This window comes from Ceratotherium simum, chromosome X, assembly GCF_057802395.1.
Source record: "Ceratotherium simum simum isolate JZ-2026a chromosome X, ASM5780239v1, whole genome shotgun sequence".
Classification (NCBI taxonomy): Eukaryota; Metazoa; Chordata; class Mammalia; order Perissodactyla; family Rhinocerotidae; genus Ceratotherium; species Ceratotherium simum.
In genome coordinates, this window is record NC_141940.1 from 84,109,405 (window position 1) to 84,135,697 (window position 26,293).

General features: G+C 38.2%; 1 protein-coding gene across 2 annotated transcripts; it reads right to left on the bottom strand.

The window, feature by feature from the left end:
* Positions 1-383: 383 nt before the first annotated feature.
* Positions 384-24,544, bottom strand: RRAGB (Ras related GTP binding B). 2 transcript variants are annotated; one of them, XM_004443359.3, is made up of 11 exons: positions 23,864-24,544; positions 22,972-23,005; positions 20,483-20,582; positions 15,973-16,056; positions 14,026-14,092; positions 11,855-12,077; positions 8,348-8,443; positions 6,026-6,148; positions 3,845-3,936; positions 2,357-2,472; positions 384-1,425 (listed from the first exon to the last, which is right to left on the bottom strand). In XM_004443359.3, exons 1-11 carry the CDS (start codon positions 23,953-23,955, stop codon positions 1,328-1,330), a joined length of 1,125 nt encoding a protein of 374 aa, XP_004443416.1. In that variant the 5' UTR covers positions 23,956-24,544; the 3' UTR covers positions 384-1,327. The 2 variants fall into 2 exon arrangements, with proteins under 2 accessions (XP_004443416.1, XP_004443417.1); XM_004443360.3 differs by lacking the exon at positions 15,973-16,056 and having other exon boundaries at positions 23,864-24,543.
* Positions 24,545-26,293: the final 1,749 nt, after the last annotated feature.

Below are 26,293 nucleotides of genomic sequence, written 5' to 3' on the forward strand. Positions count from 1 at the left end.
GATTAATACAACTGTTGATAAAATTAGTCCCAAGAGTTTCTTTAAAGACTTGAGATTTTTAATCTACATAATGTAGGCTACCTAAAAAACAACATGTTCTTTGCCGCTCAGTGAAAAATCTCCTCTCTCTCAACTGGAGGCCATAAGATGGGGAAAGGTAAGGTTCTGATGGTCTGGAGGAAGTCTTCTCATGACATAGAGACATGAAAAATGAGATGAGTTTACTGTACTGTAGATTCCCTAAATGCTTTTGTGTTCTATTATCCTATCTATGGAAACTGAAAAAGTCAAGGCTTTGAGTAATTCTAGTTAGTGTTGTCAAGTTCCATTTCTCCCAGTTCACAATGCTTCATCTTTTCCTTAGGGGATAAAGTCAAATACAATTTCCAGCTTGAAAAAAGTTTTAATACTACGTGACTAGCACAATGAAGGCAGATCCCATTAGGTGTTATGGAATATATAAAATTAACCATTCTCAGACCTCAAAGAAAGACTTACATTTCATAAATTCTATCTATTTTTCTCTCCCTATTCCTTCTCCAGTTGCATCCTGGAACAGACTTTCAACATACCTCAGGCCTGGATTACTCCCACATCTTCCCCAACTGCCATCAGTCAGCCCATATAGTCTAGGTTAATTTTCTTTCAAAATTCCTTTCACATAATTTCCCTCCTCATAAGCCTACAATGGTTTCCTATTTCCTATGGCATTATATCTAAATTCTTCTGCCTAGATTTAAGGCTATAATCTGGCTCCATCCTACTCATCTAACTTTAATTTGTACTATTTCCCAACCAGCAGGTCCCCTTCCCCTAGGATAACTGTGAAATTCATTTGCTCTTTTCTAGGGAAAAGTTGAAGAAACCAGGAAAAGAAAAACAGACACTGAAATCCCTAACAGCAAAAGTTTATTTACAATTGAAGTTAAGGATTATTTTTAAAGCATGCTGAGAAAACAGTAATATACCAAACTTATAGGTTACTATCTTATAAGGAATATGAGACAATGTTGGGAAAGGCTTTGGCATACACAACTATTGGAACCAGGTTATCAGAACACTTACACTATTAGAACCTTGTTATCAGAAAACTTATATATCACCTACTTTTATGTCACACCAACTTCATGGACAGCTCATCTTCTAATTCCCCACTGGCTATTTGAGTAATAGCATTCAAGGTTAAATGTCAAGACTGGGGAGCAGGGAAGAAATACAGAAGTGGTAAGCATCACAACATTTCAGAGCCTACATATACGAATATAACATTAAGATTAATTAATAAACAGTATTTCTATTTTTTTTCTGAAACAACATTTGGCAATGTTTAGTGCATGAGAAGACACTGCTTTGGTCCATCCACTCTTTCCAGCTTTTCAAAGTGTTTCCTGGCATTGCGGATGTTGATCAGAGTAGCTGCGGAAGCTGAGGGTAGAGGTGGGGGAAATACCCAACAGAATAAGTATGGGAAGTCAAAGGAATGTCTGACTAGTAAAAACAAATAAACAGAAGAGAGCCAAATCCCTCAACAACATATGACACAGAGAACATACAGAAATAGGAGGTCCCAAGTTAGCCAGAGTTTAATTTTTCTGAATAAGTAGAAGATTTGTTTATATTCTAAACACAAAATTTCCAAAATAAATTTTCAAAATCTTTTGGTTTGGGGCAAATAGTATAAAATCCATCAGCTTATGTTGTATTTTAATATTAACCTAAGGTAGGAAAAGCCAGTGGATCAGAGATAATTTAAACTTCTGGGAACATCCTGGAAATACTGCTAGAACCTTTATTTCAATGGTTGTAATGGATATGGCTATTATGGCATGAAAGCACCAAATATCTCCCTTTATGCCCATAACACAAATACGGGAATATGATACTTAGAAATATACAATGACATATAAAATGGTTCAACATTTAATAGGTCTGAGCTTAGATTGGCTAGTCTTGTAAAAATCCATATCATATGGAGCATAAATCATACATTTTGGTTCTCTTTTCTTTAAAATCCCTAGATTTAGTAACTTGATTTTTGAAGTTCCCATGAAGAACACATAATACTCTAGAGTCTAAATTATTTTTAAGCTTCAAAGTATAAGTCTATTAAATAAAAAACTATTTACCACTGGTACTAAAATAGTTTTTTTTATTGTGGTAAAATATACATAACAAGAAATTTACCATTTTAGCCATTTTTAAACATACAAGTCAGTGGCATTAAGTAGATTCACACTGTTGTGCAACCATCCCCACTACAAAATAGCTTTTCAGTATCTAATAAAGTACTACCTCTAGAGCAATTAGTTTAAAGAATATGTGGCTCTGAACCTATGTCAGCTAAGTTTAAACTTACGAATGGATGGATCAGACATCACAACCATCACATATGTGTTGGATGTAAAGATGTCAATGAAAGCAGCAAAGTTAGAGTTCCTGACTTCCATGCTCTGGAAAGAGGCAGCCAGCTTGCTACAGGAGAAAGGAGAAAAGTGAGTAAACATAAAATAATAGCAATATAAGAAATTCTTATCTTTTATGTTAAACATTTTCATAGCATTATACCTCAATTCACCATTTCATTAATGACTAACCCTTCTTTGTTTTTCCAAGGAAACTCTAATGCTGAATTTAACATGTTTTGGAAAGTGACTCTGAAAGTGGGTTAGAACTTAATATTGAAAGGAAAGTGGGCTTAGACCTAAATCCATGTTAAAAATCACGTTATAGGGCCAGCCCCGTGGCTTAGCGGTTAAGTGCGTGCGCTCCGCTCCTGGCGGCCTGGGTTCAGATCCTGGGCGCGCACCGATGCACCGCTTCTCTGGCCATGCTGAGGCCATGTCCCACATACAGAAACTAGAAGGATGTGCAACTATGACATACAACTATCTACTGGGGCTTTGGGGAAAAAAAAAAAAGGAGGAGGATTGGCAGTAGATGTTAGCTCAAAGCCAGTCTTCCTCAGCAAAAAGAGGAGGATTAGCATGGATGTTAGCTCAGGGCTGATCTTCCTCACAAAAAAAAAAAATCATGTTATAAAAAGTTTCTCTAAAATTTAAGAATATTTAATATTTAAGTTGAAATTTCCCTATCATTGAGATTAATAATTATATCTTTTGAATGTTAGTTACATTGAAATTTAAGAAATGATCCCATTTCTTTGAAAACAAACAAGGTAATTATATTTGAATGTCATTTGCTATTTCTTCTTAAAAATGTTAGCATAAACATGCCAGAAAATCTCAAAGTGTGCTAAGGCATAAAAGGAGTAAACTTATACCTATTCTATTATCTGGGCATCAAAGTTGTCCCAGGATAAGAATTTTGATTATCAAATCTTTACTAAATTATGATGTTCAGCCATTCCTTCTTCCTATATTCACAATGCTAAGATTCAAATTGTATTTAGTTAAAGCTCAGACAACATGATTAGACATTTCTAGACTCTCTATTTTGTACCTTTCCTGAATCAGTACCTCACTATTTTAATTACTGTAGTTTTATAGAAAATCTTAGAATTTGGTAGGGTAAATTCTCCTTCTTTCTTCTTTTTCAAAAGTCTCTTGGACATTTTCTCCTTATTTATTCCCAAATAGTATGAAACATCTTGAAAGGGTACTCTGCTTAGATATTTTTCACACGCTTCTTCTGTATCAGTTGAGTTTGCATTAAAGAACAGTGACTTTCACCTAAGTCAACTGTAGGCTCCCTTAGAGTTTAGCTTTCTTTTCAATTAAAGGAACTATTCTGAATATAGAAGTGCAGTCCACTATAGTTATTTGAACCTCTCAAAAATGACAATAATTTTTTTCCAGGGATAAATAGATCACACAACATCTCTTACCTGCAGCTCAGCTTAAACTGCTTAATAATGTTGCTGATTTTTTCAAATCTGTGAGCATCACGCTGCTCTTTACACTGATAGTGAGAAATCACCTATAAAAAAGAGCAATGCCCTTTACATCAGTACAGCATAGTCATATCACCCTTGCTACTCCTCAAGGCAGACACCTGTCAGTCTCTTGGTCACCCTGATTTTTCAGGGTAATCTTGGCACCTGGCTTACTGTCTCTTTTCCTCTGTCCTATATCCTGCCAACATTTTGCATAATTTCAACATCCCTAAGGATGACCCATCCAGTACCATTTGGTTATTATTTTATCATACCATTTAAGTATTACCTATTTTGGTTCACTGTTGTTCTTTCTCACTTACTTTAATCATTAAATATTCATCTTATTTCAATATTTCACAGGAAAGTCTTTGATTAAAAATAAGTATAAATCAAAAAGGAAAAAAAAAATTCTTAGCTGTTCTTGAGGTGTACTTAATGTTAATTTTAATGAAGGCTATAACAAAGTAGCTTTTGGTATTGTATTTAAAAATCTTAACTAAATGATTCCAACCTCTGAGGATTTACTATTTATAAATGAATGTATTCAGGATGGACACCCACGCCAGCTGAAAACACTTCCCCTAACACTTTCAGATTTTAATAAAACCACACAAGTATTTCCTATAGGCTGAATATACAGATGTAAAGCTTCTAGTAGGAAGGAAAACTGAGTCATTCATCAGAAGAAAATACACAGGGAAATTCCCTGAAACCATGTGAAACTTTCAAAATATAATTCCTAGATCAATGGTGGAACAGGTTCCCCGTGCTTGACTTCAACCCCCTCAGTGAAAATGGTCAATCACACCTAAATTTGGTCTTCAAGAGAAACCTATAACCAAAAGCCACCTGTAACTCTTAGTGAAGAATAAGCAGCTTATATTAGGTTAACCCCTATGATCACGTGTGGTGGATGTGGCAGAGGAATACTGCTGAAACAGGATTCTGCCATGACATGTATATCAAGACAGACAGAATAGTTCATTTGCTTGTTGCTATTCACATTAGCAGGAAAAAAGACGACTCAGGGTAGCATAATTCCAAGCAAGTGACCCCTGCCAATAGGCTAAGACAGAAAGACACTCTGATTAGGACTCCTTGTCTCAGGTGTACCAGCTAGCAGGAAGGATTACTTGCAAATATGTTTACATTTACAAATAATGTTTTCACAAAGGAAGGAGGAAAAATTGCACTCTGCATTCTCTGCCCTCTGTTGCTATAATAGAAAAAGGAACCAATGTTTAATTAACATTAATAGCAACATTTAATAAATATATAATAATAGTTACATGCTAAGCTTTGTGCTAGGGCTTAACCTTACCTTGTCCCATTTTAATCCACACAACAAACCTATGATATAGATATCATTATCTCCATTTTATAGAAGGGGAACCAAGCTCAGAGAGATTAAGAAATGTATCTAAAATCATCAAGCATTGGTAGAGCTCAGAAACAAATTGTTTACTGTGAGCTGCTCTTAGAGTTACATTTACTAAGGTGATCAGCAATTACTTATGCAGTGCTTTGTGACATCTCAAATTAGTTTCTATTACCGTTATTTAGAAATTTTACTTATAAATATTGGTTTTTGCATCCTGCCTCAGGGCCATACATACAGTAGGGTCTAACATAGTTGTTAAGTTGAATTTATAAGAAAAATAAAAATACCAACAAGCCTCTGACTCCTTCCACCTCTCCATCTGACCTCTTAGCTATGTTACTGAGTTGACCGTTATATCTCTTCCATGTTAAAAGTTTTTAACTCAGTCTTTTGGAGAAAGGAGTGGGATGTGAGTTTTCTCAAAAGGAAAATACCCCTCATTTCATAATAAAAGTCAATAGGAAATAGGAATTCTTTAACACAAATGAACAATTATTAGCAGAAATAATCTAAACTCTACTAAGGCATACCTGCAAAAATCTAAGTTTTACTAACTACTAAAGAGCTACACACCAAAGGACTTTCTTTCAGGTCACTGCTGACAACACTACTTTATAAATAAGGCTATGCATGCTGAAGTAACAACAAGAGGCAAAAAGGTGCTTCTTGAAAATGGCAACATGTTGTTCTCTGTTGCTGAGTAGAAGAAGGTAAGTGTGAAGTACATGTGCAGAGCAGAAAGTTCTCACCAGAAAAGTAGCTCTCTCAAAGAGAAGCACTTCATCAGCCTCGATAATTTCAGCAAAATTCCTTAAGTTCATTTCCAGCTGCTGAACATTGGGAATCAGTTGATAAACAATGCTGGACCAAGCCTAACAGAACAGAAGCACAGTGTAATATTACTAACAGGTAGCCAGTCCCAGAGCTGTGAAAATGAGTAAGTATACTAAAACATATGGACAGCAAAATATGGTGATAATTGAATCTAAAACAAATACTGATAATAAATATGATATAACAAATAAAATGAGAAAATGAAGCTAATATTTGATTTTTATCCTTCAGTTGGATTTTTTTTACATTTTACATTTATTTACATTTTGTAAAATGCTGAAGAAACTTCTTTTCATTGATAATTAAAAATAAACAAATAATTTAATTCTATCATGTTGCCTTAGGAAAAGTTGAAAACTCTGATCTACTAGGCTAAAAAGCTTTTAACCAAGCCACTCAACAAATATTTAAGTCCAATAGTGTAGATTGCTCTAAGATCAGAATCTAATAATGCTATATTTAACATACATCCAAGAATCAATTTTGTGAAAATATCAGAGCCACATGGACAAATGGCCCCTCCTCTCAATGGGATAACATACAAGAGAAATTACAAGAGAAATTAGTGGCATTATCATTCCAAAAGGCTTATTGTCAGCTGTATAAATTACTGATCCAATTGAATTAAAAATGGTCCACTGTGTGTTTGCCTAAAACTGACTTCATCCAGAGGAGTATGACTAATGTAACGAGTTGAAATTAACCATACCCTCCCTCTATTCTCTTAAGGCTCATTTATTTGAATTCCCATTGTAATACTTCCTTCAATCTCATTCCAGTTTGTCTGGTAAGGTGTACAATGTTCTTCTCTCCCCTACTAGAGGGCAGGAACCTGGTCTTTGTCTTTTTGTGTGTCCAACAGCATCGAGCAGATACGAAATGAGTGCTTGTAGAACAGAACTTAATATAAAAATTTAAGTCAGCTCTATGCAACATTGATGTAAGAGATAGTAGTGTCATGTCTCTGTTCCAATTAGTTTTATTACTTAGGCATGGGGGTTCGGGTTCCAAGTTCCCAGGTCGGTGTTAATGTCACTGCTGAATTTACCTTGGAGAAGGCACCAAAGCTAACCACAGCAGAGACATTGTCACTCACAGCAGTGTTGTGATTAGCCAATTGTCTTTGGTCGTGTTATGTATTGCCATCCTTCACACCGCAGTTGGTTCTTATCAGTGCGTCATGTCCATCCTTATTCACGGTTACCTGTTCTATGGGAATAAGGCTTTGAGAGAAATTCGGCCCAAATTAATCTAGAACAGTACTTCCTAGACAGGCATCTCAAAATGATCTGTTATTAGAGTGAGGCTGGGTCAACATAATATTGGGGAAAAAAATGAATTAGTTAAAAAAATAAATCAATGGCTATTTTTAAAGTCCAACTGTTTTTCTCCTTGGCAAGTCAGGTTTCTGTGTTTCTGGTTGTAGATACTTGTCAGATGCAGTTGATACTGAGGCTGTAGCTACCAGTGATGGAGAAGGATGCTTTCCCACCCAGAGTCAGACTTGTCAATGGATACCAGAAGCAGTCTGAAGGAAAGGTCTGACCATAGGAGGACCCAAAAGGAGCCAGTCTTTCAAATCATAGATCACGAGAAGGGAGGAAGCAGGATAAGGAGCCTATGTGCCAATAACGTAATCTTAGCTTCATCCATAACACAGCTATTATAACCTCTACAACTACTACAAGCAGTGTGGTATCCATTCCAGCAATGGGAACAATCTTTCTGGTTGAAAAAACGCTAGTTTCCAATTTGGCATGAAAGTTGAAGCTACCATACTTCAGGCATAATATGTCTCATTCTAAGACTCCTTTCTTCAATCTCTCCTCTAAATATTGTTCTTCTATTGCCATCCAAACTTAGGCATAATAGCTTATATCCTATAGAGGTACCTGAATATTAGACAAGGCTCCAATCAGCATTGAGACCACAACAGGTCAAAATGGATGATGGCCAGTGAAACTTCTGATGTCACAAAGATCAGTACCAAACTGATCATGATCAAACTGGCTAATTCATTGTGATTTGGTAGGTATGTCGACCCAATCTAAGATCAAAACCAAAATCTCTTAAGGTTAAGTTTGATATTTTTCAAACAATTTATTGTCGATTATTTCGTTTTTTAGTTCAACACATCTAGATGGCTATGAAAGAGTTCAAAATCTTTTAGTTTTGATAATACCCTTCTAGCTTTTTTTGTGCTCTTAAAATGAGGGAACTCAGGGAAACATACACACCTTATAAAGAGTTTCATCCCAGATAGATGTTCGGAAACAAGAACATTCCAATGGGCGAGACAAACGCCTCAGATCTTCTTCTCGCTCTTTAAAAATCTGAATTTAAAAGTCCAACATACTGATTAGCATACAACAGCTCTCCTCTTTCACTGCAAAATCTAAGATGCACTTATTTCAGCATATTTTAAACAGGAGCATTTCCTCTTTCCTCAGAGGAATTTTTCAGTGTGAACATTACTTCATAAACTGGGATGGCAGGAATGATTTCAGGTCAGGTCTAAAAGTGCAACAGCTACTATAATTCTTCAGGCCCATGCTGCTTGTGCTGAGTACTCACTGACAGCACTATGTTGAAAAATAAAATTTACCACACAGAGGAGTCTTAATAAAATATATCTAACATTCCAAATCACCCAACCTGGGTCATTTTAAAGATCGCTATACCCATATCAAGATTTTGTAATAAAATCTTTGCAGATATCTTTCTCTCTCACACACACATATGTATACACTCATATATGTTATTTCTGTATGGACCGTATTTATTTGGCTATATAGATATAACACCCCCCCACACACACACAAATATCTATCCATATAGAAAAATATCTATTTATACAAATATATATACACAGATATTTTCCATGACTGAGTGGGTCTGTAGTGAGTGTGTGTATACACTGTGATGGTTAATTTTATGTATCAACCTGGCTAGGCCACGGTACATTTGGTCAAACACCAGTTCAGATGTTGCTGTGAAGATATATTTTAGATAAACTAATGTTTAAATCAGTAGATTGAGTAAAGCAGATTCCTCTCCATCATGTGGGTGGGCTTTATGCAATCAGTTGAAGGCCTTAAGAGAAAAAGACTGCCATCCCCCAGGAAGAGGGAATTCTACTCCCTCTTCTGTCTTCTGACTAGAGCTATAACATCAACTCTTTCCAGACAGCCTGCCCTGCAGATTTTGCACTTGCCAGCCTCCACAATCGTATGAGTTAATTCCTTAAAATCAATCAATCTATATATAGATACAAATATACACACACACATCTTATTGGTTCTATTGCTCTAAAGAACCCTGACTAATACACACACACATAGAAGGAGACATCTATATTGCTTGAAATTGATAGTTAGGGAAGCATCCTAGCCATTTTTAGTTTAAAACTTCCAAGTCTGAATCTCTAATGAAATACAGTATACTTTTCTTTTCTTTTTTTCTTTGCTGGGAAAGATATGCCCTGAGCTAACATCTGTTGCCAATCTTCCCCTCTTTCTTGTTTTCTCCCCAAAGCCCCAGCACATAGTTGTATATTCTAGTTGTAAGTCCTTCTAGTTCTTCTATGTGAGCCGCTGCGACAGCATGGCTACTGACAGATGGGTGGTGTGGTTCGGTGCCCAGGAACCAAACCTGGGCCACTGAAGCAGAGCATGCCGAATTTTAACCACTAGGCCATCAGGGCCGGCTCATATTTTTCTTAATTAAGCTTAAAATCTCACAGAATATTAATGATCCTTGGGGATATTTATACAAGCATTTAGAAAACAATAAGTTGATCACTAAAAATTAGAAGTAATTAAAAAATACATAAGGAGCTCATTTATTGGAATCCTCTAGGTTTTTCTATCACAAATTGGGCCAGGGAATGGAGTGATTTTTTTTTTTTTTTTTTTTTTTTGCTGAGGAAGATTAGCCCTGAGCTAACATCTGTGCCAATCTTCCTCTATTTTATATGTGAGTCACTGCCACAGCATGGCCAACGAGTGGTATAGTTCCATGCCTGGGATCTGAACCCGCAAACCCGGGCCACTGAAGTGGAGCACACCAAACTGAACCACTAGGCCATAGAGCCAGCCCCATGAAGTGATTTTTAAAGGAAACAAAACAACAACAGCAAGAATAACAATAACAAAGCCCTCACGATCTCAAGACCCAAGCTACATACAGGATTTTCTGCTGAATTAAAACAGAATTAATACTTAGTGAGACAGAGAAAGGGAGAAGGAACTAAAAAACTAGATACTCAAAAGTAGTTTCTGGAGTCAAATACAGAACCCTGTCAAGTGCTTTTTGAAAGCCTGTAAGCTGACCTAGAAACATCAAAACATACCCATTGCTGGATACTGGAGGTAGTCCTGTAACTAGTTATGGAAAAAAAGTATTCCTGACCACAGATATTACCAAAATATCCTTTAGTTAAATAAAGGCTATCCTTAGACTCCTAGGCTCCAACCCAAAGAGGAACTATATTCTTCTATATCACCAGCATACCTCATTTTATTGCACTTCACTTTATTACACTTTGCAGGCATTGCCTTTTTTATAAGACCCTCCACCAGCAAAAAGATTATGACTCACTGAAGGCTCAGATGACGGTTAGCATTTTTTAGCAATAGGGTATTTTTTTTTTCCTGAGGAAGATTTGTCCTGAGCTAACATCTGTGCCAATCTCACTCTACTTTATATGTGAGTCACCGCTACAGTCTGGCTGATGAGTGGTGTAGATCCACACCTGGGATCCGAAACCATGAACCCAGGCTGTCGAAGTGGAGCCTGCAAACTTAACCACCAGGCCACAGGGCCGGCCTCGCAATAAGTTATTTTTTAATTGAGGTATGTACATTGTTTTTTTTAGACATAATGCTACTGCACACCAAAGAGACTACAGTATAGTGTAAATATACCTTTTATATGCACTGGGAAACCAAAAAGTTCGTGTAATTCACTTTACTGTGATATTTGCTTTATTGTGGTGGTCTGGAACCAAACTCGTAATATCTCCGAGGTATGCATGTATTCTAAAACTGCTTTCCTCAGCTTTACTCTTGGAAATAGAGGATCTTCTCTTTCAGCTTAGACTTTAAAATCCAACCTTCTTATTTTATATTGAGCAAATTAAAGCTAGACTATATTTACGACTTGCCAGTCCTGGGGTCTCATAGCTAGCTAGAAGTTAGACCTTTCTACTGTGTCTTCTCTCTCTGGTTTAAATTTATGTGCACTAACTCTCATGCTAGAAAATAAGAGAAATATACTGTATCAGTGCAGTTATGAGGGACTTGGCATTGAGCCTAACACAGTGTGCTTGGCACTTGAATTGGTGCATACCAGTTTCCTAGATCAACCTAGTGACAGCCGTGACCTTACTTCATCTCACCCCTGGTAGGTCTTCTAGCCTTGACAGTAACTGCCAGCTCCGAAGATCAGTAAAACAGGGGTAGCAAACGTATTTTAAAAATATATAAAGGCTGCTTAGTGATATCACCTGGTCAGATTTCTTACCTAAATGTGGAAATTATTTGCTAAATGAATATTATCTTTCCTTTACCATGGAAAATTTGTTTATGAGCATTTTAAAAAACAAATGACAGAATTTTATTTTGAAAGCTTATGCTGAGATTTTTTTTCCTGAAAAAAGAATGGTACACATTTACCTATACTTCTACAAAAGAAGTTTACAAAGCATGTCAACCATTTGGTGCACCACCCTTTCTGCTTCTTACCAGGTCCCGTTGATCCTCCTGTACCAGATCCATTTTGTGCACCAAGCAAAAAATTTTGGCATCTGGAGAGTTCTGCAGAATGGCTTCCAGGCATGACTGGTAATAGTGCATGTCCTTTTCCAGTTCTCGGCTCTCCACATCAAAGACATAAATCAGAACCTCCACATTTCGGAAGATGTTGTCTCGTTGGCTAGTGAAATAATTTTCCATGAAGGTGTCCTGTCTAGTAGGAAAAAAATAATCTAGGTAGTAAGCAAGGTCTCAGTTTAGTCACTCCTACTTACAATATATTTTTGTTGGCTTAATCAATGCGAAAGATAATCTTAAGGCTTCAAATTAGGGGGCAAATAATAGCAAATGAGTCTGCCTCACCTACTTACTTCCTGAGCGGCACCCTGCACCACCATTTGTCCCCTCTTTGTCTTCCAAATATACTTTGACCTTCCCTCACTTCTAGTGGCCCGTGGTCTATCCACCAAGGGGCCTTTATAAATGGTGTTCATTCTGTCTCACATGCTATCCTCCTACCTCTACATCTAATTAACTCCTACTTGTCCCTTTAGATTTCAGTTCAATTCATACTTCCTCACAGAAACATTTATCCCTGTCCTCTCTGACTTAGGCAAAACCAGTTACCATAGGCCCTTATACCAATACATTGTTCTTATTTTTAACACTTACCACAAGTGTGATATTACACACTTGTTTGTGTGTTTTTTTCATTAATGGCAATTCACTTCCCTAGACAGCAAGTTCTTTGAAGGCAAGGACCATGTCTGTTACTGTTTGCCATTGTTTCCCAGCTTTTAGCACAGCACCTGCCATAGAGTAGGTGCTAAATGAATATTTATTGAATGACTAACTAGTAAACTATATGAAAATCACTCCAAGATAACTTTTTAGCAGAATGTTGCTCTTTGCTCCTTAGGCTGTGTGCTGCTTCCCAAGAAGTTCTCAATTACCAGCTGCCTAGCAGAAAACAGTAGAGTTTTGTCATGAAAAAGAATCAGGAACCTAGCTTCTAGTCCTGCACTTTGCTATTAATTAGCTGTATGACCTTAGGAGATTCATAATCTCACTTGACCTCAGCTGCCTTATCTGTAAAAATGACAACATCTTAGCGCCTAAAAGCAAGGCACTGGGACCAATCTCTTGACACAGATTACAGAATTGGAAGCAATAATAATGAGAAAGGATTTGTATGGAGAGAGCTACTAGGGTGTTAATTGTTAAGTGATCCATCTGCTAGCAGTAATGGAATCATTTTCTTATCGAATATTTGGCTATTTTGTTATTCTTTCAACAAATACTCACTGAACACCTACTCCACGGTTGGCTCTATGCTAGGAGCTGGGAAACACTGAGCTAACAATATCTGTTTATTTTGTGAGCCAGTTTGCTATGCATTTATATATATATTATCTTAATCATCAAAACAACCCTATGAATTGGTATCATCATTATCCCTATTGTTCAGATGAAGAAACTGTGGCTCAGAGAGTTTAAATGATCTATCAGAAGAACACAGCTAACAAAGCTGAGATACAAACCCCAATCTAACTCCAGAGCCTATGCTCCTAACCACTGTACACTACGTGCTGCTGCTTTAGCATGGAGATTCAAATGGCCATAGGGTAGGGAGTAATACCCACACACAAGCACAGTGAATGTGCATTTGTGATAAGATATTCTGGAAGTGACTTGGCAATGAGAGGAAAAACTGTCTCCTACTCCTCCAACAGTGGGTAACTCAGCTGGAGAATATGTGCTCCGGTCCGATCTATAGTTCTTAGACTGCCTGGAGATAATAATTGAAATAACAAAGAATGAGGTGGTATGGTGTGATGGCTAAGAGCTCAGCTCAGCACTGGTGTTAGGCCATCTGAGATAGAAACCTAATTTCTTCACCTGCAAAAGAGAGGGATAATCTATCCCATATTACAGATATCAGCTTGTGTTAGTGCTGCTAAAACACATCACATACAGAGGGCATTTTCACAATTACATAAAAGTCAGAGATCTTTATTTAATCAAGCACCAATTCTGAAGTAATTTCTATCCAATGTATCTATTACAAATGATAGTTCCTCAAGCATATTCTCTGTGCTGATATATCAGATGCCATGATTACTGCAATTGGCCTCACAAACAAGTAAGCAGATGATACTTACCCACCACAGTCCCACAGGTTCAATACCAGGTTTCCCAGAAATCGAACGTGAGAATGTTCTACATCAACTGGAAGACAAATATGCCAAATCTAGTAATTGTAGCATGTGAGGTGAAATTCAAAATAAGCAAAGCACTAACCCATGGAATTTAGAAGGACCAAAGTGGAGTGAAATGCTCAAAGCCACAAGAAGGTGCTTTTCAGCTTAGTAGTGTGGTTTAGTGGCAAGGTGAGCACCTAAACTACCCTGAGCTACAGAACTGGCTCTCATAAAGTCATTTTACTTTTAGTAGTTTATAATACTCCAATTATAATACTAATGTTAAAATTTCAACATGTAAGACAGAGACATATACCATTTAATAGCTCTTCCCTGACCCACCTGCCTCCCCCAACACCCTCCACTAAAAATTGAAAAATGACAACAAAAACCAAATATAAAACAAACATAAAACATAACCAAACTCGCTCCCTCTATTGATTTCATTATTTTGGTTAATGACCCTACCATTTTCCCATTTTGTGAGGGATCATTTTTGACTCCTCTGTCCACATTCAATTCATTGCTATTCCTTTGTCATCTCTCTCAATTCCACTCCTTGTTTTACAACCTGCCACTAACATTAAGGAAGGCCTTTACCTTCTCAACTACAATAGCTCCATAATTACCTCCCACCAGGAAGCCTTACCTACTTTACTTCATCCTATAGACTACTGTCAGGTTCATCTTCTCAACACTACTTTGAACATGTCACTCCCCATTCAAAAAATTTTCAATGGTTCCTCCATGCCTATAGGGGGGCATTCAAGGTCCTTCAGAAATTTGGCTTCCAATCTACCTGCATACTTCCAAATGATTCACATTAACAAAGCCTTTTGCTCCAATCCAATTTGGTTTATTCATAGTCCTCCCAGACCCCACTATCTCCCCAACCCCCAAAATACCTTACATCAGGGGTCGCAAACTTGCTAACAGGGGCCAGGCCAGTAAATGTACAAGAGCAAAGTTGATCATGTATGGAGAGTAAACGTCCACCCAAGGAGACAATGGAGTGGTTGGCAGTTACTCAACTCCAGCTCATTTGCCAAGCAGGAACATGGGATTAGGATTACCAGATCTCTAAATTTTTCAATAGTAGGGAGGAATCCAGATTTTTTTGGAAACTTTTACATATTGATAACTAATTCCAAATTTTCTAAAACATTGTACAGGCAAAACAAAACACATCTATAGGCCTTATCCAGCATATAGGCTGCCTGTTTGCGACCTCTGCCTTACACTTCCCTCCCCACCCTATACTTTGCCTACTCTGTCCATCTGCCTAGAAAGTCATCCCCACCTTTCTTTCAAAGTTAGATTCATATTTTAAGACCCAGCTTAAATCCCACCTCCTCTAAAAGCCCTACCTGGCCACCCCCACTTACCGTCATCACTCCCTCTGAATTCATTTAAACATATTAAGCATCTACTCTCTGCCAGGCACAAAAATCACAAGGAGGAATAATGAAGATTCTTATCCTGGAAATTTCTCAAAGCCTAGCAATTATCATCTTTACGATTCATGTAATAGTCAATCACACAGTGGTGTTTCTTCTATGACTAACATGAAGCTGTTGCTTAAATTGACTGCTATCTAACTTGTGCAATTTTATCTTCCCATAAACTAGATCACAAGCAGCAAAGCATTATTAAAAAAAAACATGGGCATTGGAGTCAAATAGTTCTTAGTTCAAATACCAGCTTTACCTCTCTGTGTGACCTTGGGCAAGTCACTTAACCTCTGAGTATTAGTTTCCTCTTCTATTAAAAAAGCATACTATTGACCTCACAGGATTAGTGTGAGGATTAAAGGAGTTATACACAAAGTGCCTGGCACGTAGTAGGTGCTCAAACTACTTCCCTTATCCCCTTTACTTCCCCCTCCTTGGAAAAGGAATCATATCTTACATGTCTTTGTATTTCCAACAGAGTCTACGAGAGAGTAGGTGCTCAAACTGCTATTAATTTGAAGACTATGTAAACGGTCTAGTACTAAAAAAAAATGGAAAAAGTGCTACTGAGAAAGGGAAAGACAATAACAAAAGAAGTGACAGGATACAGTGACTGTTTAGATATGGAGCACATGGGATAGAAATCTGGTTTCTACTCACATACCAATGGCCCCATTACCAAATCCAGTGGACTTTTTAGTCCTTGTCTTACTTTCTGCAGCATGACACTGTTGACTACTCTCTTCTCAAAAAATTCTCTTCTCTTGGCCTCTGATAGCATACCTACAACCTCTCTGGCAGATCCTCCTTCACAGGCTCCTATTCTTCTTTCCGTCCCTTAAATGTTGGAGTTCTTCAGTATTCCATCTTTGGCCACCTACTCTTCTCTCTATATATACTTTTCCTAGGCAAGCTAATCTAGGCAAGCTATTATTTTATTTACCATTTGGATACTGATAACTCATAAATATGTATCTCTAATACAGATTTCTCTCTTCCCTTTCTGAATCATACATTGGACATCTCCAGTTGAATAAACCACAAGTATCCCAAACTCAATGTATACAAAAATAACTCATCATCTCCCCATTCTTTCCACAAAATCTATTCCTCTTTTGGTCTTCTCCTTCTCAGTGAATTTAACCAGTTGCCTAAGCTAAAACCTTAGTTTCATCCTTGAGTGCACTCTTTCCCCCACCTTTCCTCCAAAACCTATCAGCAAGTCCCACTGATGCTACCTTTTAAATATATCCCAAATCCATTTTCTTGTCACCATATCCACTACTACTGCCCTAACCCAAGTTAAGCCCCCATCATCTCTTACCTGGTCTACTAAAATAGTTTACTAATTTGTCAACCTATTTCTACTCTTGCCTCCTTCCAATCTATCCTCCATATTACAGATATAAACTCTCCAAAATGCAGATTTTTATTCCATTCTTCTTTAAAAAGAAAAAAAATATGTCTCTGTATATATATATGATTGTATATACTCAGGAAAAAAAAAAAAAAAGGCCAGAAAGATAACCCCAAACTACTAATGGTGGTTGTCTCTAGGAAGTAGGCTTGAGAATGAGGGAAGGAGTAGACTTTCTACACTTCTGTAATATTTGAATTTTTCACAAGTATTACTTTTTTAATTAAAATTAAAAATAATAAAATCTGATCATGTTACATTTCTATTTAAAACTCTCTAGGGGCTGCCTTCTACCCTCGGTTCAAACTACATGACTTGGCTTATAAGGCACTTTATCATCTAACCCCCACTTTCTGCCTCCCTCTTTAATCTCATGTCTCCTACATGGTCCTCTGGTTCTCCTAGTCTTCCTGTCCTGCTGTCATAAGAGCAACTGAAAAGAACCAAGAACAGAGCTTTGGGGAATCACATACACTTATGGGGCAGAAAGAAGAAAATATTACTTTTTTTCCTTAAAAAAAGGGGGAGGGATGGTTAAAGATAAAGGAAGAAAACCAGGGTAATAAAGCATTAAATAAAAGCCAAGGGAACAGAGAATTTTGAGAAGGTAGGAAATCTTGGAGCCGTCAACAGTGTTTGAGACTAAAATTCTTCATAATCATATTTTTATTGACAAGTTTCCTATTCCAACAAACAAATTTTAACAGCCCTCTAATAAATTAATTATATCACCATTCTGTATCCTTACTTCAAATTTCAAAACACAGTAGGCTCTAAGTTTAACAAAATAAAACTGGACTTTTTAAGCAATAACAAACTAGAAAAACACTAAAACATTAAAAGTGATGTAATATTTTAGAAGTACTCTTTTACTACTTTTAAAGAAAATCAGCAACTGCATAAAAATGAATAGCAAGTAAAAATCAATGCACTATATGTTTTTTAATTAGTCTATAAGTTTAGCATTAGAACCCAGACCTTTCTTCATCAATGACAAACTAGCTAACGATACACTAAAGCATTAAGGCCAACATAATCTTTTAAAGTATACTTTTATTACCTTTAAGGAAATACAGTAATTGCTAAGAAAGTGTTATCAATAAAGTTTCCACTTGAGATATCCTTAAGGGCAAGAGCCCTGCCCCATTCACAGTGCCTGGCACACAGGAAAATCCAGAAAAGTACTTGTTGAATAAACGGCTTGCTTTAATGTATAGGGTTCATATAATTTGCAACATTCTGTTTGTAACTTTTTAATGCTGCTGCTAGATTATTTCAAAGCTATTTTAAGTAGTTTGAACAGTTCTGAAATTTGGGTTGCAAGACTACTCAATAGACGTAAGGTAGTAAATCAACTCTGCTGATTAGCTAAAAACAAAAACATTAATTGGACTAGAAAAAGGCACTTCAATAAAATGTGCTGAATTTAAAACACAAAGAGAAAGAAGTCTGCCAGGAATTGTGGCTGTGGCATAATGAATAGAGCAGGAGCATAGATTGACATTCCAGCTCTAACGCTTACTAGTTCGGTGAGCTTAACTTCTAGGTCGTCGTTTCTTCATCTATTAAAATGGGGTTAATATGAGGACTAAAGTAAATAAAGCAGCATACAATAAACATTAGCTTCCTTTAATCTACTGAAACCATAGGATTATTAGGTCCAGATATTTAACTTGGAAGAACAGAAAAAATTAAAATCTGGCAAATCATGACAAGGAGAAGTTTAGACAGGTATTTTTTAGAAGGAAGTCTCTCAGGCATGATAAACCATGCCTTTGGTCAGGACCTTGTCCTGACCAAAATTTTTGATGTATGACTTAGATGAAAACTAGATGAGATGCTTCTCAAATGTACAAACTGCATGGAGCTAGGAAGGATACCTAATATATCAGATGAGAGAATAAGTAGCTAAAACAAAAACAAATCCAACCCCTTGTCTATGGACAAGGAAACTGAGGCCCAGTGAGACAGTGACTTGTCCTGGACTTCACAGTTAACAAACACTGGGTATAGGAACATATCATAGGCTAAAACAAACAAAACTGAATAATTTAATAGACATAAGCATTTATTCTTAGGTTCAAAATATTAACTGCACAAGAATCAGAAGGAAGATATGTATTTTAATAACAATTTATATGAAAAGGAATTGCATATTTTTAGTATGACTCGGTATAATAAAGGCCACTCCACAAAAGGAGAGTAGGGGCTAGACTGTGCTAATAGCAGTGTGATGTCCAGAACAAGAGATGTAATAGTCCTACTCTGCCCTGATCAGACCACATCTGCATTCAAGTCTCAGAGCTTTAAGGAAAATGTAGACACGTTCAAACAAGTCACTCACAAATGCTTAAAATGATGTCAAATGAGGAACAGATGGAGGAACTGGAGATGTTTAACTTAAGGAAGCTAAGATTTGGGAGGCAAGGGATAGCTAGGATAGATTGAGACATTAACCATACTCAAATATTTATAGAGGCTCAAGAGAAGAGAAAGGGGACTAACTAATAGAAATAAAGGAAAATAGATTTGGGGCTCTAACTAAGAAAGAGCTAAGAAATAGCTTTCTAACCATTAAAGCTGCCCCAATTATGAGAGTCTATGCTACACTCCAAGCACTTTAACAACAGAAATGAGGTTTCCTTCTCCTTTGTATCCCAGGATCTGGAACATAAGGTGTTTTAAAAATGTGCTTTGTTCCTGAAACCAGAGTGAGATACCTTATGAAGTAGTGGGCGACTTGTCCCTAAAAGCAGTCAAGATGCTAGAAACTCAGATCAGGAATCTTTGAAAGCCAGGTAGGGCAATCCTTTTGTCACCTAGAGGACAAGGACCAAGGCAGAATCCAGAAATGCTTGGATGCTGCAAAATGAAATGGCATTACAGCCTAGAGACAGAAGGGGTCTCCCAGGAGCATAGATCCACTGAATTGGAAGCCATGGCAGCCCAGCTAGTCTATACTAAGAAGCCAGATTTAATATTTAAACCATAAAGGGAAAGGAAACATTTCTCAAGTCAGAGCTGGAACTCCAGTAAGAACATCTATTTGTATCCAAGAAGAGAAGCAGCAAAGTACAGATTAACCTCCCTCCCATAGCCCCTCGCCCCCAGCAATTTACCTTTTAATGAAGACTAGGACTAACCGCTGCTTTAAAAATATCTTAGATTTTAGTGCTATGCTTGTTAACACCTATCAGTTAATTTCCCTTTATATAATAACAGAATAACAGTTAAAAACAAGCCCCCCCCACCCAAAATGAACAAACAAAAGGGTCCCTATGCTTGTTTAAGAAAAAGCAGGATAAAAAAGAAGTTGGACAAGGGCATCCCACTTGGTAAGCAACCAAGAAAGGAAAGAAACTCTCCGAGAGAGCGAACAATAGTTATCAGAATTAGGCCACACTCCTCTGAAAAGGAATGAAAAAAAGGGAAACATGCTCCAAAATAAATCTCTCAACCTCTGTATCCCCAAGTTACTTCAGCCAAGTGTGTTATGCAGATTAATAATAGTTAAGATCACCTGACTTTACAATAAGATAAAACATCTTACTTGTTGCACCAAGGCGACGTGTGTCTCTGGCAATGTAATTTGCAAATATAATAGACCTCATGCTGGTCTTACCAGACCCACTTTTACCCATCAGCAGGACCTAAGGACAAAGTAGGCAAAAATAAGGAAAGAAGTTAGCAATCTTCAGCAAATCAAGTCTAAAGGGATCTATTTCTCTCCTGTACTTGATGTTTTACTAGAGTGACAGTACCCACACCCTGGTGTAGATACTCGTAACTAACTAGTTCCCCAATCATTGGTGAATACAGAGATACTTAGAATTCCAGGGGCCAGGCACTTACCTGCCATGGGTCACACATCCTCTTGGTGACAGAACTGCAGTGATTTTATTATGCTATTAATATATACTATCGTATCTTCAGAACTATGTAAAAGAAATACCAACTTGAAAGGAAATTGAACCCTGATCTCTCATAATCTAATGTTTCATGCACTGAACTACTTGGCAGGGGATTTCAGCATAACTGAAAGTTCTTCCTCCTGCTCAAGGTCAACATTTTCACCACTTCCCTTGATCTCATCCCTTCCACATACCTCCATGATTTTGTCCCATTAATTACTCTGTCTTTTTTTCTTTTCAAAAGTGTCCCATGGGCTACAGGATCATCCTTAAACTACATGTAAGACTCTCCTTGATCTGGCTTATCTATTCCTTTGCCCTCATCTTCTGACTCTCCTGGGCTGGAATTTTTAGAGTCCAGCCATACTGAACTGAACTGCTTGTAGTAGCTTTGACTGCTCCCAGATCTCCAGGGAGCGCTGCTCTATATCTTTGTTTCATGCTACACTCTCTGCCTGTAACTTTCCATTCCCTTTTCTTCCTCCAGCTAAGCTCCACTCATCCTTCAAGACTTGGATCAGTAACCATCTCCTTAAGAAACATCTATGACCCCAATGCCCTAGGTTGGCTTAGGCGTGTCTCACCTCTGTCCTTCCATGGCACTCTTATAGTATTGCAAAGACCATAATGCATTGCACTTATCTGTTTTTTTGCGTGTGTGTTTTTTTTTTTTCAGTCTGTATCTCACAAGACTCTGAGCTCCTGAATGGCAGAGAGAATCCCCTTTGTATCTCCAGTGCCTAACATAGATGCTCAAAATATGTTCTTCAAAAGAATGTGAAAGCTATCAAAACAAAGATATAATACAAGCAAGTTTTTAACAATAAGAATTGTCCAATGGAAAGGGTGGCCTTATGAAGGTGAACAGCATTCTTGTCAATGTCAGCATTTAACAAAGACAGAAAAACACCTATCAAAGACGCTGTAGATTCTTGCACTAGAAGGGAACTGGGTAAGGTGACTTTTAAGAGTCCTTTCAAACTTAAAATTTATGACATACAGTTCCAATTTCCTTGCTATTCCAGTGAAGGGGGTACATGTTCTATCTTCAATCCCAAGATATTTTATAAAAATTTCTAATTACAAATATAGGGAGTATTAATGAAAGTATACTGCACACAGGCTCACTTTAATCTAGCTGTTAAGCTATATAACTTAATGTCACTAAGGAAATATTACTGATGAGCCAGTCTAAAGTTGTTACAAAAAAGTTTTGTTTTTATTCTTCATCATGTAGAAATCTCTTGTATTTTTAGGCATCCTTATTGATAGCAACTTCAGACAGGCTCATCAAGAACATTCCCTTAGCAAACTGGAGTTATATAACTGAATTATTAGATGCAGTTAAGGCTAGATATGGTGATTTTCTTTTGTTAAGACATCTTACCTCAATTGGTTATGAAAGACTTACCAGGGCTAAGTGTGTTAGGTACTAATCTAAGTGCGCTACATACATCTGCTCATTTAAACTTCACAACAATCCTAAGAGATAGGTAATATTATCATCACCATTTTACAAGCAAAGAAACTGAAAGCCCAAAATGTTTAGAAATTTGTTCCAGAGCTGTGCTCTTATCGATTCTGCCTAAACCCCAAGGTAGAGCACAGTACCTTGGAAGGAGTGTTAAGAGCACAAGGGAAGGAGTGTTCAATTCTATCTGAAGAACTCATGTAAGACCATATAGTGGTAATATTTAAGTTGAGTTTAACATAAATGTGCAGACAGAGGCCTGTGTAGTATGCGCATATGGCCTGCACAAAATCCAAATTAATTTTTAAATCTGGAGAAGAAACAGATTCTGTATGGCCATGATAGGATACATAGGTGTGGTAGATGGTTTAGTCAGGAACAGATTTTTAAAGGGTATTCTATGTGATGAAGTCATTTGGATTTTATTCTATGGGCTTAGGGAAGTTACGAAAAGTTCTTAAGTATATGAATGACTCAGTTAAATTTATATATTAGAAAATTAAATCTAGCAAAGAAGGAAACAAAAGTCAGGGAGAACACATAGAAGGTTGCAGCAACAGTCCAAGAAAGATGGTATATATATACCACAAATACATTTTCTGAATAGTAACTTCTTACCTTTACCTTCATGTTTTTGATGTACCTAACATGTCTTACCTTTTTCTTCATGGCTGTATTTGGTAGCACCCACCTGCAGATATAAACCAAAAGACAGAGTTTCCATGATCCAATTGCCTTAGAAATTAGAATGAAAGAAATATACATAAATATGGAGGTGCAAAAGAGCATGTTTAGTACAACAGCTGAGTACAGCTGTGTGTGGGACCTCAGTTGAGTAGAGGCCCTCATTTTCCTAAATTATAAAACTGAGTTCACGCTCCCTATCCCCCAATTACGTGCTCAGGAGATAGCTCCTAGGAAAATTTATTTAGGAATATAAATGGACCATTAAAATTCAAGACTCAATTTTTCATCTTAAAAAATTCATCAAAACAACATATACAAGTGCTTTAAGAAATCAAACAATATTGTCATATTTGAATGTCCTCTAGTTTTTTTAAGTCAGCCTCCTATTTTTAAAATCTGCAAGTTATCTTTAGTTCTTCAGCTGTCCTTCCAAGTCATATTTCATTCATCACAGGCACAAAGTATATAAAATACAAGTCTCAAATTCAGGTACAAATTGGTACAGAGAGCACTCTCAAGCCACTGATCTCTGCCCAGGAAATGCCAACCCTCTTCCTCCACTCCTTATCCTCAACATAATGATGTCAAACCTCCTTTATTGATAATTCAAAGCAACTCAGAACTGCCTCCATTCGAACACCCCCCACCCCCCCGGACTGATATCAGGCCCGTCCCAAAGGTTGTTTCTACCCAGATAGCAACCAGTCCTCTTTCCAGTTTATCCTGTCACCAAAAGCAGGATACCAATCAACCTTACTGGTAAATCGAAGCAATTTATCATGGGTGTGGTGTTCTAATTCACAATATTCTATTCAGTTAGAAGGCCCCCCACTCCAGGTTTGACATAATACCCTTCACCCACCCAAGCGATCCTTCCGGTTCCCCTAAGGGAGGATCCATTTTCGGCCCCGGATTCTCTTTCTCCATCTTTTTCTCCGAGCCAGATTCTTCCATCGTGCAACAAGTCCTTTCCGGGCCCTTCTAAATCCGCAGTACTCTTTTTCTTTTTTTTTCCCTTGTTCACCCCCTCAGCCGCCTATTCTCATCGCCTGGGGCCTTAGGCCTGCACTATTCTTGCCTCCGCCTTTGTCCACTGGGGGGCTGCTTTACCCACGGTTACCTTTACCGCCTCGAACTTGGCCTCAAGGCACCGTAAGCAGGCCAGCTCAAAGGCTAAGTGTTTCGGTGGTGCAAAGGAAGAGACGGAGAATGAAAGAGAAAGAGGGATGGGTGGGGGGGTTCGTCTCGAGTTTGGACCTCAGGCCCCAAGATCTCGAAACCCAAAGGTGACTTCACCCGCAAAGAGGTGGGGACGACGAAGGCAGAGGCGGCAGAAAGAGCAGACCCGTGCTGTAGGGCACCCGTGCTGTAAGCGGTGAACGCCTCAACTGGCTCGTTGTTCCCGAGACTGGCCGCGCGGGAGAGTCCGGCGTCAGCTAAGGTTACGACCTGACCGCCCGCCCTTCAGGAGCCCAGGTACCTCACCACAGCCATTCGACAGCTGACCAAGATCACGTGGGCACCTGCCGTAAACCCGGAGCCTGTCACGAGACTGCCGCTACCCAAGGGGCTGGTGGGCTGGGAAGAATACCATAGAGACTACGCCGAGAAAGACAGAGTGCCGCTTGTCGCCATCACGTGGTCCCGGCTCTCATTGAGTGTCGGGCCGGGTAGGGCGCTGTCCGCGAGAAGGCGCTTTTCTTGTGGGCCGGCCTGGCGCCACTCGCCAGCCATGGAGAATTAAAGGAGACGGTTGCAATTGCAGTGCCTCGAAGCTAGCCTTTTTGTTTGTTTGTTTTTAACTGCTGTTTTACCCTTAGCGTTTTTCGGTGGGAAGGCGGAGCATTGTCTTTGTCTTTTTGTTTTTTAAATGTTTGTTTATTATTAGTCCCTGTAACCGAGCTTGTAATTAATGAGTTAATACATCCAAAGTGATTACAACTGTGTCTTCTACATAGTAAGCGCGCAATAAAAGTTATTTTATTGCTGGGACTAAGGATTCGTCGGAGATTTTAGTGCACGCACTCATCCCCTCACTTGTTTAAAACTGGTAGTAAGGGAAATAAATTCTCATATACCATAGTAAGACGTAAACAGATAAACTCTAGAATTGATAACTGAAGGACTACTGGTTGGTAAATACACACTATATCTAGATATAGAGACCACCAAAAAAACGGCCGAAAGAGTTCAAAGGGGTTGCTTCTGGAGAGGGACAGGGGATAGTAAGTGAGGAGACTGTTGCTTTTCATCTTAAGACCTTTTGTACTGTATATATATACCACATGTATATATTACTTGATAAGAAAGAAAAGGAAGGAAAGAAGGATGGGAGGGAGAAGAGGAAGGGAGAAAGGAAGGGAAGGGAGGGGAAACTGGAGAGAAACAGAGTGCTATCTGCTTTCAGACTTTCCCATTTGTGGTCTTATATGATCCCTTCTCACAACAACTGCCATGCCTGAAGAAAAATTTATTCTATTCTGATTACACCTTCCTTAGCCCTATCACTCGCTAATCTCCTCCCTCCTCCCCACCAGCTGCCCCCAAACCAGCTCCTGTTCTAGTTTTCCCTGTGTGGCGAAAGACCCTCAGTCCCAAACCAGGAAGTCACTTTAGGTTCATTGCTGTCCATACAAACAGTGAGACTAAGCCATGGTTAATGTCAAGGACAAACACAGCCTGAGTTAAAGCAGTGAAAACAGACTTTGTTCGATAACTACTGACAGTAGGAGGGAAAGCTGAGCTCCATTCCAATTTGTGCAAAAGTAATTGGGTGTTTTAAGGGATAATGAGGGAGGGGGAGAGCCAGGGCTCAGTAGAGTCAGAGAAGTGAAAAATTACAGAAGGTTGGTCGGTGTAAATACTATTAAGTTAACGGTGTTTGCTAGCTGGCAGTTATCAAAGTTGGGGATCTATCTTCCCACAGAGACTGGGAAACAGAGGCCCTATCCTTCCCGATGATTACATTTCAAAGGAATGGCTCTCAGGTCCTTGAGAAAGACACTCCTGAAGTGTAAGCAATACATGTTCAAAACTGTAAACCCTTTTTAGTAAATGCTCTGAGAAAAGTAGGTCAAGAGCCTATCATCAGGCTAGAACAAACAGTAAATTCCCCTTGCAGTGTTGAGCTTTCTCAGGCAGGCATTTTAATGGGGGGTTAGGGTCACTGAGGAGCTGGGGGTCATCCTAGGGGCATGACAAATTTATTGGCGCAGGAGTTTGGAGGGAGTTATACGCTGAGAGTTCTGCACTTCTCCTTAGTCTGTTTTCTACAGTGTATCTGCTCCTCACT

Coding starts and splice junctions, on each gene's coding strand:
- RRAGB (XM_004443359.3), bottom strand. CDS start 23,955: ATGGAAGAATCTGGCTCGGAGAAAAAGATGGAGAAAGAGAATCCGGGG. Junction 23,006..23,863: donor GAACCGGAAGGATCGCTTGG/GTGGGTGAAGGG, acceptor TTATATCTGCAG/GTGGGTGCTACCAAATACAG. Junction 3,937..6,025: donor TTGAGAGAGCTACTTTTCTG/GTGAGAACTTTC, acceptor TCTTTTTTATAG/GTGATTTCTCACTATCAGTG.